The sequence below is a fragment of the Diplotaxodon limnothrissa genome, linkage group LG23 (assembly GCF_057381915.1).
Source record: "Diplotaxodon limnothrissa isolate DT_005_m linkage group LG23, D_limnothrissa_male_GT1.1, whole genome shotgun sequence".
Classification (NCBI taxonomy): Eukaryota; Metazoa; Chordata; class Actinopteri; order Cichliformes; family Cichlidae; genus Diplotaxodon; species Diplotaxodon limnothrissa.
Genome location: NC_140617.1, coordinates 23,848,085 through 23,860,634, shown reverse-complemented (window position 1 = coordinate 23,860,634; position 12,550 = coordinate 23,848,085). Strand labels below are relative to the sequence as shown.

Genomic DNA, 12,550 nt, shown 5'->3' with positions numbered 1-12,550 from the left:
CTGGGGCTCGGTCACTCTGGCGCAGCTGGCTGCCGGCGGAGCTAACGGGCGCGTCACTGCAACTCCCCCTGGCTTCTGCTCCGCGGCTGCTGAGTGAGCCCTCATCTGGGACTCTCCTCAGCTCTTTCTGGGACAGTGGCGCGGCTGCCCCTCTGTTGGTCTTCCTTGGTCTCTTGTGTTCTGAGGGCCTCTGGATGTCTGGAGCCTGGATCTCCTCCATACCTGCTTCATGCCCTGGAGGACGGGGCTGTGGCCCCCCCACACCCTCTAGCAGATCATTACATGAAGGAACCTTTTAAATACAAGTGCGCTCATGCTCACAGGTGTACACACGGGTGCTCACAGACACAAACTACACCCTTTTTGGCTCCTACCTCAAAGCACACTGTGTGCTGTCGATCTTACGTGCTGCACAATAATGTTTAATATTTAGTATTTACTGTCATATTCACAGGGTGTGAATATGACCTGTCCAGGGTGTACCCTGCCTCTCGCCCTATGACAGCTGGGATAGGCTCCAGCGCCCCCCGGGACCCTGAAAAGGATAAGCGGAAGCGAATGGATGGATGGATGGATGTCATATTCACAAAGATCATCGCGATGATGTTGTTTATTATATTGCTCTCTTTTTTTGCTTGTTTTCTCTTTTTTCTTTCTCAACAGGTGATCCAGGTGATTGATATATGTATTTTTTGTCTTTTTGTTTTGTTGGTGTTTGTTTTTTGCCCTTATCACCGTCCCTCTTCCCCGCTGTTTTTCTTTCCCTCTTTCTTTCTCCCTTTTCTTTCCCCCAGTCATGTCTGTCCTGTGTGTAGCAAGTGAAAATTTCCTTTTTCAGGTCTTTGCTGGATTGTTCCCCCCTTTTCTTAAGGACATGACTTTCAGATACTGTTCATCTGCTGTAGATAGTTTTTTAGGCCTGATGCTTCTTTTGTTCTCCACTCTCTAGTTTACTCTGTTTTTCTTTTAAGGACACGCTGCAAAATACAATACTGACATATGGAAGGCTTTAGGCAAAGAGCTCTTTGGGAGTCACCTTGCTTGTGCAAAATACTATTTCATGTCAGTCAAACTGTGTTATTGATCTAGCTTGCCATTTTCATAGATATGACTAAAGAAATGTAAACAAATCATGTGTTTTTGAACCAGACTCATGCCCAGAGGAAACCATTGATAGCACAGAGAACTGTTGTTCAAGAGCACTTTAAAAAACATCAAGAAAGCCTGACTCCCTCAAAGCAAAATAGTATCAAATGAGGAGTTGTTCAGGACTTTTCAACTGCATAGCATATTGCATGTATCTAGAATTATAGTTGAAGAAGGAAAACTTAATCTCCTCTTCCCCTGTGCTCCATCAAAAGGCTCAAAGTCGAGTAAGAAGCCTCACTCACTGACCATTAAAAGTGCCTCGATAAAAGATCAATATTGAGCAAATATATGAAAGCTAATCATTTATTATTTATTAACCATCTCATATTTCTTTATACCATATTATATTTTCATGTTTCTTAACTTTCAGTTATGGGGCATAAAGAGACATTAGAGATAAAAGCCTGAGTAAATGAGTAAAAACAGAACTGCAGATGCCTTCATAAAGGGTTCAACGAATAGCTGCATATGACAAAAATAATGTAAATCCTACAGTCTGGTGTGGCCTTCACAGACACCAGGGGCTATACATTTATGCGCACAGGCATTAAGCGGTATTCAGGAATAATATAGTACAATGCAGATGCAAAAATAAAGTGAGAAATGGACTAGAATAATAAAACTATGTTTGTTTAGGGTGATTTTGAAAAGGTTCACATATGAACCTAATGTGTTTTTATAAATGTGATTATGAGTCATTACTTTTATGTACTCTTTTTATTCATTTCATTTTCATTAATTATGAAGCATGTTATAAAGCTTATCATACCACAGCACCACAGTAAACTGCATGATTGATTGTTATTATGATCCTTAATTAATACTAACTGGCGACAGTGGTTACAAATGCTCTATGTGGGATAAGATTATGATGTGTGGGCTATTATAATGGAAAAAGCGGTGATACAGATGTTTTGCATTTCAAATCGGATTTCCAAGCGGCACAGTGGAAAAATGAGTCCTAGAAACTGCAGTTCATCAAATGTCCACTCGAGGCTGCCCGTGAAAAGTGAGTGAGTCAATCCCCCACAGACTGCCATGTTAGAAAGCCCAACTTTACAGCATGAGTAAAAATGTTTTCAGCCCCGTCATGACAGCTGAACTCAGGGAAGTCTTTTATATAAAGATTAGAAAACACCTACACTGTAAGACCGAATAGTAATAGTTTGATAAATGAAATGAGTTCCAACTACTTAAAAACCTGTTATAAGTTCATACACCTTTATTTTTTTGAGTAGTTTGAAAAAGTTTGTTTTTTCAAGTTATCAGTACTTGAATATATTGATTAGTTTCTGGCATTGCCCTCAAATAATTTGAGTTTTAACACTGACTTACGTGCCTACGTACGTACCTACGTGCGCCACCTGTTTCTTTATGAAGTGCTGGCAACCATCTTGGATTCCTCAATTCGAGTGCGAATGCCCGCTCATTACTCCGAAAGAAACTTGTGGAACGTTAATATCCGAACAGAAATAAAAACATTTGTCAAGGGGTTTTTTGCGGCATTGCCTTTGACGCTGGATAAAGGAGGGCATGCTATGGTATGTTACGGACTTTTGAACTGGAACAGCTAACGCTCTGCACTTGGCTAGCTGCATTTACCGCCTTTGCAGCATCTTCAGGAGCGCTTTTGTGGTAAGTTTTATTTTTTCTGAAACTATAGTTCTCCGTTGTAATATGGGTTTTTATCGTCATAAATGTACAACTCTAGCAGGCATTTAAGAATTACATGCATGCGTCGTTTTATCCATGTCGGCTTGGCCCCAAAGTGTTTTGCATGAATTATGCTAATAAGCTCATATTTAGTATAACACATTATTAGTCCCAGCAGAGGCTGGGATTAATAATGTGTTAATAACTTTTCTAATCTCTTACTATTTTAAAAGAAGTCTTTAGAAGGCGTTTCTGGATTTGCAGATTATAAACTGCCTTGTGGTTAAATTGTTGAATCAATATGCACTGCTGCGCTGCTTCACACTTAGCGCATACGTGGATATTGACTTTGGCTAACCCATTTGCTAACTGGTGGAACTTAAAACTTACGTTTAGTTCTCTGGAGTTGTACATATTAAAACTGGGGCAGCAAAATTGTAGGCACAGGACATACTTACAAAAGCAGTGATTAATCATTACATAATTAGGCGGTAGAACTTGGTTTACATTGCAAATAGTTATGTATACTAAGTTGAAATGTAGAATCTTCTGAACTGTAAAATTGTTGTGCCTGGTCTATTTTAGGTTAGCTTAAGGATGAATCCATCAATAATATATTTACCAAACAGTTATTCTTTCGTTTTATTTTATTCTGATGCCCAGTGTTCATTAGTGAAAGACTTAGTTTTTTATCTGTCAAGGGCTGGGTCTGTGACCCAGCATTTTGAGTTTATTTTGTATTTTTGCTTTCTTATGTTATATTGAAATGAGGTGAAGTTCTTGTATTGTTGTTATTATTAGTTAAGGTTTAGTTGAGTTCTGGGCTGGTTATGTTTCACCTGTGTCTCCTTGGTTATGTGTCTTTTCTGTTCTATGTGTAGTCTGTCTTGTCTTCTGTGTTTTACTGTTATGTCCATGCCAGGGCAGAAGTAAATCTTCAGGGGTGAAGATGCTGCTTACCTTGACCAGCTAAGACTACAGATTGTAGATGAAGTCGAGAAAAGTGAAAAGAATCCTGATTACAAAGCTGATGCACACAACTTTGGCCTTGCGATGCAAAGAGATCATCAATGATGACCTACCAGTAGGTCAGATCCTGGATTGCTGGCCTACTCTGAAATCCCAGTCCCAGGTAAGAATGTATATAGATGTATCTAACAAGATGTATTTTATATCAACTCCTGTTATCTGGCCTGTCTGAACAAATTATGCCTTTGGAGTGTAAGGATTTTGATGTATTTTGCAAAGATTTATAGACTAATTGAAACTTGTAAACACAAATGTATCCTGTGTGTTCAGATCTGTGCAGAATTCCACAGGATTACAAACCTTCACCTGAAGAACCACTTTTATGCTGTGTTGGACCAACATGCTCCCCGGCTCCAGAGCTTATTCAGAAAGAAAGCTGTTTGCACAGGGAACGTGTCTGATATCCTGTCTCAGCTCTTCAGAAGCTATAATCTCCAGGTTAGTGGGTTTTTGTCTTGTTTTTTGAGCTTTATTTAATTTGATCAATTTTAATTACCGTTCTTGACTAGGTTAGCCAATAATTTAAAATAAAAATTTTCTTGTGACGTAGGAACAAGCTGATATCCATGCCCAAAGTGCTGGTGTGCTTCATGCCCTCTCTGCCTATTTGTACGAAGACACCTCTACCTTCATCAAAACATGGGATGTAAGTTTTGGACAAAGTTGTGAACAATATCTTAGTAGCATCCTTGTTTAGATTTCTCAAAACATTATGACACTTTGAGAGTTTGAGAAGCATCTCCATGCTTGGATCTGTCTACAACAGTGTCCATGTCACATAATGGATACACTACATGTTTTTAATGTATGTAGACCTTCTATAATGTTCCTAGCCCAACCATACATCACTGTACAAATGAAAAAAATATATAACTCCTATTGACTTTCTGTTGTTATTGCTACGATGTATGACATTGCTTTACTAAAAGTACTATTTTTGTCAGTTTGTTTTCTCAAATCTTTGGTGTGTTGTGGCTTTTTTCTGATCAGAGCCAATTCCAGCGATGCAACATTACATTACCATATAACATGCCCGGAGAAGACTGCAGTTTTGGTCGAGGGTAACATGATCATTGATTTCACCACCCTGGCTGATGCATTTCTAGTGATATTTGGACTGACCTACGCCCTGCACCTAAGCTATCCAAAATGTTTGGCCAACATTTTTGACTTCATTCAGAACATTTTGATGGGTCTAGAGGGTGGGAAGTTGAAGCCCAAAGTGCTGAGTCTTAAAAATGATCTTTTGGCAGCAGAATAATGTCCAGGGTTCCTACACAGCCCTCAAGTGCCTGTTAAAGCAAGTAATTCAGTTTATCATGTTTCCAAGTCTGGATAAGTTTGTTGTTTTTTTTGGGTTTTTTTTAAAAAAGAGAGAATAGAATAAAGAAATCTTTGCAGACTCTGTTTCATACTTCATTATCTTAAAGCCACATACAAAGTAAAAGGGGTGATTTTATTTTATTAATTTATTTTTTCCCCCATCATCACTTGTGTTTTAGTTGATTTTGATTGTGTTTTTAGTCAGATAACTGTAAATCTATAGAGAAAATGAAGGACAATCTCACTACATTTCTGGCTTTGAGGTGGGATCTTGAATGTCACTTAAGGAACGTTCCTCCTGAACTACTCATAACTGACATAAGGCGCTAAGGAGGTTTATAACACTTTGTTTTATGTCTCTGAAGAAGTATTTTTCTATTTAATGTTTTATTGCTTTGTTGTTGAGACTGTGATTGCACTCTACAAATGTGCATTTTGCATAACCACAGTATTGGCATATTAAAAAGGTTACCAATTATATTTCAGTGTATTAGCTGCACTATACTATACTATTACTTTCATTCGGTTTTCCCACCTAATAATGCAGGATTTTCGTTTCCTTTTGTTTGTTTTTTAATAAAAAGGCCGTACTCATGTGTTAATCAAATTTGAATACTCTTAAAACATGTTGTGAAATTCTTTATTTCTAATATTGTAACCTTGTGCCAAAATTTCCGACATTATTCCCTATAAAATGTGGTGGATTTATGTCTTTGGGCTTTTTGTTAGAAAGGCTATGTGTTAAAGTAACTCAATAAATTTGTAACTTGAATTTATATTTTCTGTCTTATGTTTTTACAAGTGTAATTATTTTTGGGCACTTTATTTATTTATTCATTTTTTTTATATCAAATTCAAAACACAGATTTGGATATTACAAGCATTTGTATTTTAAATTTTTAAGTTGTATTAGCTTAAAATGGTTAACATTTTGAAACTAAAAATTAATTCCTTAAAGTTACTTGAGCTAGATTTGTACTTGAAACTCAAAATATCAAGTAGAGAGTACTAAACCAAAAATGTGGATATAACATAAAAACATTTATCAATGGTACTTAAAAATATTTATCTAAAGCTAATAAATAAAGTGTGTTTATTTAACTTTTATTTTAAAGTTTTAGTTACTTAAAATATTTTATGTAATCAGTTTCACCAAAAGTCTTGAGTAAAATTAACTTATTGGGTTTTACAGTGTATGTATTACCATGGGCATTTCAGCTAATACTGGTGTTTATAGTGTTGGTCCACTCTTCTGTACAGTGTTGCTTTAGTTCAATAAAGTTTGCAGCCATTTGTTTATTCAAAGATCTCTTAAGATCTTAACTCTGTAACTTCTGTCGGTGCTGTGCTTTTGGAAACTGAATTTCCCAGAGGAACCCACCTGAGGGATTAATAAAGTTATCTTATCTTATCTTATCTAGATCCCAACACAGTATTTTAGTCAGGCTGAAGTCTGGGCTTTGACTGGCTCACTGTAACACCTTGATTCTTTTCTTTTTCAGTCATTTTGTGGCCCACCCCTCCACAACTGTGCTGGCAGTTTATATGAGTTGTTTGTGCTGATATGAAACATCTCCACTTTGGTCTCATCTGTCCAAAGAACATTGCTCCAGAAGTCTTGTGGTTTGTTAAGATCCAACTTTGCAAACCTAAGCTGTGCTGCCATGTTCTTTGTAGAGAGAAGAAGCTTTCTCCTGGCAACCCTTCCATAAAAAGTCATATTTATTATTCAGTCTTTTTCTAATTGTGAATAAAGTTTAACATTTAACATGCTAAATGAGGCCTGTAGAGTCTGAGAAGTAGTCTCCTTGAACAGTGCACGCTCTGGCTTCGGGGTGAATTGGTTGGGAATGCTCCAAAAACCTCTTGGTTAAATTGAGAAAATTAGAACTGCGCACACAGCTTCTTAATCCTGACAAAAGAACATGTGTTGCTATTTCTGCCCCTTTCTGTTGATAATTTGAACCCACTAGAATACCTCTGGAAGAGCTTTGAGTCCATTTTCAAAGGACCCAGTGAGGAAGTAATATTAAAAGAACTGTCTCCATTTATTCACAGCAAGGAGACAATGAAGCTATTCATGTGGTTTCGTTGGACCTTAAACCTAATATTGATCTCATCTGATCCTGCCTTAATAACTCATTATGTTAAGGTTTGCTTTGATCCAAGACTGTTTATCCATTGGTAGATGTTACTGACAGTTCTATCTGAGGAGCGTTAGTCTCACTGCGGGTCTATTTATTTATTTATTTTTTAATGTAATCTACTCAGAATCAGAATCAGAATCAGAATACTTTATTGATCCCTGGGGGAAATTATTTTTTGTTACAGTGCTCCATTTTAAACCAACATTAAGACAAGACAGACAATACGCTAACTAAGAATAGTACACTATATACATATATATACATACATGCATACATAAGTCTTTTCTCCAGTCTTTTCTTCTGACAGTGTCCCTTTCATCAGGCTAAGCCGATTTGGATAGACTCTTAGACAAAATCAGCGGGGTGAAGCAGTTGGATCTCTGAAAAACCACAGATTTGTTATCTCAAAATAATGAGATATTTGTCACGCTCATGAGAAAACAATGTCTGATACCTTGAGATAATAATGTAATTCAATTGTTATCTCAGGATAACAAACACGAGCACGGCAAAAATCACAATTTGCTGTGTTGAGATAATGAGATAGTCAGACATGATCATGTGAAAACAGTCTGATATCTTGAGATAATGAAACAATTAAGTCACAATCCTCACCCAACAGGCCTGAAAGCAGCACGAGCTGCTCTCACCCTCCTTACATATGCAAATATTAGAGAGTGGTAATGAAAACGTTGGCACCAAGAGAAGAAGAGGACATAGGAAGCCAAAATGAAGACGTGCAACAACCTAGGAAGAACAATAGTTTAGAAGTTTAGTCTAGGGGGTGCAGACTGGTGAAGCATTTGGAAGCGCGTAATGATAAAGGGAAAGGAAGCAGAGCATGTTTAAAAGCATAATTAATAGTGCACCTGTTCCTGTCATCTGGATGAGTGAGCGTGTAAATGAGGTATAAGGAGGGATAGAAGAAGGAAGGACTCTTTGAAGGAAGGAGGAAGGCTGAAGAAGACACTGGGGGAGATTTAGAAGGGAAGGTACACTAAAGTGGAGAAGGAGAAGGGGAACGCTGGGGGGAGAAAAGGCATCATGCAGGGAAAAAGTATAATAACACCATTATAAAATACAAGAGATGGGACACATATTATGGTGATTATGGCTCATTTCCATACATATAGAGCACTCTCCCAGTGAGTCAAGGAGAGTGCAGCGGCGCATGTCAGCAGCAAGACTGCCGACTCTCTACAGTTTGAACCGACTGGAGCGCCACCACAATCTGACTCCTCCACACGGCGGCAAAGTCAATGGGCGGGCAGGGACCTGTTTACCAATTCGCTTCAATGAGCTCTGTAAGAGAAGTATGCACTCCTTCACCTCATGTGACTGTTTGGCTGCTAAGTATGCTGAGAGCACTCGGGTGTGACATTCAAGATTTTGAGGAATCCTGTGAAAAAAAAAAACAAAAAAACCAAGGCCTTTGAGAGGAGAGCCATTGACTTTGGAATAAATGAAAAATCCAGCTGCATGAAATGTCACTGTGAAAATGAGTTATTCAGCACAGGTATCTGTGTAGAGTTCGGGAAAGCTTTCAAAAGGACTTGCAAGACAGATCTCAAGTTTTGCTAATAGTACCCTCAGGTACTTTGTTAAGGTCGGCAGGGTGAACACATATGCCTCTTTTCCACAAGCACCTACTCGGCTTCAGGTTTCAGTCTTTCGCCATTGCAATGGAGTTGTTAGAGCAAGGCGGCCCAAAGGTCCTGTGATGTCATTTGAATGTGACACAACGATGGAGGACGTCAAGGCAATACTACACCTCCCTGGCCAATCAGTGGGATGCAGCCAGTCATTTTCAGCTTGAGTCAGTTAGCTTGGAACTTGGCTGAATAGGTACTATAAAGGTACCTGGTACTACGGCCTAATAAAAAACATGATTTTTCTTGGTTTCGAAGTTACAAGAGAGTGGAGTGCTGAGTTATTAGTTAGTGTTAGCTAGCTTGGTTAGCATGGTTACAAAAGAGTGTCTATCAAAAACTGGATAGAGACCATCACATTACAAGGGATTAAAGTGTGATTTGGCAGGTGGAGGAACCGCAAGATTCAGTGTAGCAGTACATCATGGGGGAAAAGAATTAGAAATAATTCATATAATAAGTGTTTTTGGTTGAGGTTCAATCCCTAGACAATATGATGCAGGTACACAAGGTAAAATTCAGTAAACCATGATTATGATCTTAAATATAAGCCCTAATATAACTGAACAGTGACCATGAACACAGCTGGTCTGCACCAGTCCAACATAGTGCATCACTGTACACTGACAGGAGACCAACTTCATCATTTTGATGTTTCATTGCCATCTTGACTGGGATTGGTCAATCTTCAAAGGAATCATTTCAAAGGCCACAGGTTTGCGAGTTCATTGCACTAATAATTTTGGTCATTGCCATGGTCTCCAACCAGGGTTTTAATAGTTTTGCAATTTTCGTTAGTTTTTATTTTTATTTAGTTTTGACTTCAAATTTTCAATTTTATATCAGTTTTAATTAGTTTTTACCAATTGTTTGCTAGTTTAGTTTAGTTTTTATTTTTTGAAAATCCTTAGTTTCAGTTTAGTTTTGATTAGTTTCAGTTATAGTTTTAGTTGTGTTTGCAATAATTAAGTGTAACAAAATCCCAGTTTCATCATATCAGTCATGCTCTTCTGCTTATCCTTGGGTATGTTGCTATTCCAGCTACCATACCCTGCACCCTGGACAGGTCGCCTGTCTGTCGCAGGGCTAACACGCAGAGACAGATAACTCACATTCCCACCTATGGGTTCTTTAAATAAATAAATAAATAAAGGCAGATGAACAACCATTGATACCAGGCAACTATAAAATGTATATCTTGGCCCCAATGAGACTATTAACTCTTGCAGCACTGGGTGTTCGTAATTTTGGTTCAAGTGAATTGATAAACCTTTTGAAGGCAATTGACTCACACAGTTATGTAGATATCCCCGTCCTGTTGTCTCGGGATGCATCACGCTGCCTTGCCTGGGGTTAGCTTCTGTTTTCTGGGGATGAGGGTTGAGTGTGCTCCCTTCTCAAGGTAAGCTAGGTTAGCCTTCTTGTGTGAACTTTTCAAGTGCACTTTAAGGTTTGTGGGATTTTTTCCCCTTTAGAAATGTCCCTCATAATTTGTCTCTTTCCACTACAAGACACTTGCTTTATCCAAAACACAGTCATATTCAAAGTAATCCCAAATTGGACTCTGGCGCTTTCTCCCGACTTTTCCTGACATGATTACGCGTGGACGGAGCAGCAACACAGACGACTCGACTAACGTACTGCCACCTGCTGGCATATTGAGACACAGCAAGAAAAAAATCTGGAAACTAAACTTCATTTTCACCCTTGACTATTGTATGACATGCACACATCAATGAAAACTAAACACATTTTTGCTATAAATTCAGTTAATTTTAGTTAGTTTTGTGAACACTCATTACAGTTTTAGTTTTTTTGTTTTTATTTTTATTTCCGTTAACAAGAATGTTTTTTCACTTCTAGTTTTCGTTATTTCGTTAGTTTTCGTTAACGATAATAACCTTGTCTCCAACCATTGTTTCCCCCAGAGTGAGTGTAGCACTAATAAGATTCTAGACTTTTCGTTCACCAACCCTGGAGTGCAGAACCTTTAGCAGGCTGTTAATGCAATAAACAGCACATAAAGCAATAGTATTGTATCCAGTAAACACTAGAGATGGACCGATCCGATATTACATATCGGTATCGGTCCGATACTGACATAAATTACTGGATCGGATATCGGAGAGAAATACGAAATGTAATCTGATCCATTAAATATCAAAAAAGCACCTCACAAAACTTGCGACATGGCGTAACTCGGCTCATAACCTTAGCACGTCGCAGCAGTATGCTCACGTGATAGAGCGGCTGCGTGTATTTGGAGCCTCCCTACCAAACTCAGAGGAAGTTATCCCAGAGAGAAGTAAAGCAAGTGTGTAAGTTCATCTCTGAATGTTTGTAAAGCATTCCCACGTTAAGCTTAAATGAAGCGACTGCCTCTTCTCTCTCCCTCCCTCTTCTGCTGCTACTTCAATCATGAAACTGCTAAATGATCAGCTGATCGGCTTTTCTGTCGTGACTCCGTCTGTCTTGTTTGTTTTATTGTCATTTAAAATGTCTAGCTTTTAATAAATAATTATCTGAATCTTACACCCAAAGTTTTAATCTGATGTAAAATGTATAGAAGTCCATTACTGTCCTCAACATGAAGAAGACGGCTTTCAGGAGCAAAGTGAAGGAGGAGATGAAAGCAGCACAGCAGGAGGTCAAACGCTGCCTGAGGGAAGCAAAGGACACCTACAGGAGGAAGGTGGAGCAGAAGTTGGAGAGGAACAATATGAGGGAGGTCTGGAATGGTGTGAAAACCATCACAGGCCACAACACCAAGAAAAGCACAGTGGTGGTGACTGTGGAGAAGGCAAACGAACTCAACAACTTCTTCAACAGGTTTGACCAGCCCACAACCCCCCCCACCCTCACCTTTACTACAGAGTCCTCTCCCCACTCTCCTACCTCCCTCGCTTCCCCCCCTTCCTGACACTATGACACCCCCCTCCTCCAATCCCTCTCTCAGCAGCAAGACATCTCCCCCCCTCCCCTCCTCCCAAACATCTCCCAGTGTCACAGTGGATCAGGTCAGGAGACAACTGAGGAAGCTTCGCCCCAGAAAGGCAGCAGGCCCAGACAAGGTGTATCCTAGGATGCTAAAGGCATGTGCTGCTGAACTTGGGGAGCCGCTACAACGAGTCTTCAATCTCAGTCTGCGACTGGGGAGAGTGCCCGCCCTATGGAAGACATCCTGCATCGTCCCGGTCCCCAAAAGGAACCGGCCCAATGAGCTGAATGACTTCCGACCGGTGGCACTGACATCACATCTTATGAAGACTCTAGTGCGGCTCTTCCTCAACCTCCTCCGACCACAGGTACAACATGCCCAGGACCCACTACAGTTTGCATACAAGGCGGATGTCGGAGTGGAGGATGCCATCCTGTACCTCCTACACAGGGCCCACTCACACCTGGATGGGGGAAAAGGCACGGTCAGGATCCTGTTTCTTGACTTTTCCAGTGCCTTTAATACCATCCGGCCCTGTATGCTTCAGGAAAAACTGAACAGGATGGAGGTGGACCCCTGCCTGGTGGCTTGGATCTCCGACTACCTCACCGACAGACCACAGTACGTCAGGCTGAAGGACATCACGTCTGACACTGTGGTCA

At 39.6% G+C, this 12,550-nt stretch overlaps 2 protein-coding genes across 4 annotated transcripts in view; one reads left to right on the top strand and one right to left on the bottom strand.

The window, feature by feature from the left end:
- The window catches only part of LOC146608103 (receptor tyrosine-protein kinase erbB-4-like), a 381,455-nt gene that overhangs the window by 158,320 nt on the left and 210,585 nt on the right, over positions 1-12,550 (bottom strand). The gene's annotated exons all lie outside the window — the stretch shown is intronic.
- LOC146608104 (uncharacterized) lies at positions 3,791-5,092 on the top strand. The gene is made up of 4 exons (XM_085348724.1): positions 3,791-3,934; positions 4,102-4,269; positions 4,382-4,481; positions 4,776-5,092. Exons 1-4 carry the CDS (start codon positions 3,791-3,793, stop codon positions 5,090-5,092), a joined length of 729 nt encoding a protein of 242 aa, XP_085204850.1.

Coding starts and splice junctions, on each gene's coding strand:
- LOC146608104 (XM_085348724.1), top strand. CDS start 3,791: ATGAAGTCGAGAAAAGTGAAAAGAATCCTGATTACAAAGCTGATGCAC. Junction 3,935..4,101: donor CTCTGAAATCCCAGTCCCAG/GTAAGAATGTAT, acceptor CTGTGTGTTCAG/ATCTGTGCAGAATTCCACAG. Junction 4,482..4,775: donor CATCAAAACATGGGATGTAA/GTTTTGGACAAA, acceptor TATTTTTGTCAG/TTTGTTTTCTCAAATCTTTG.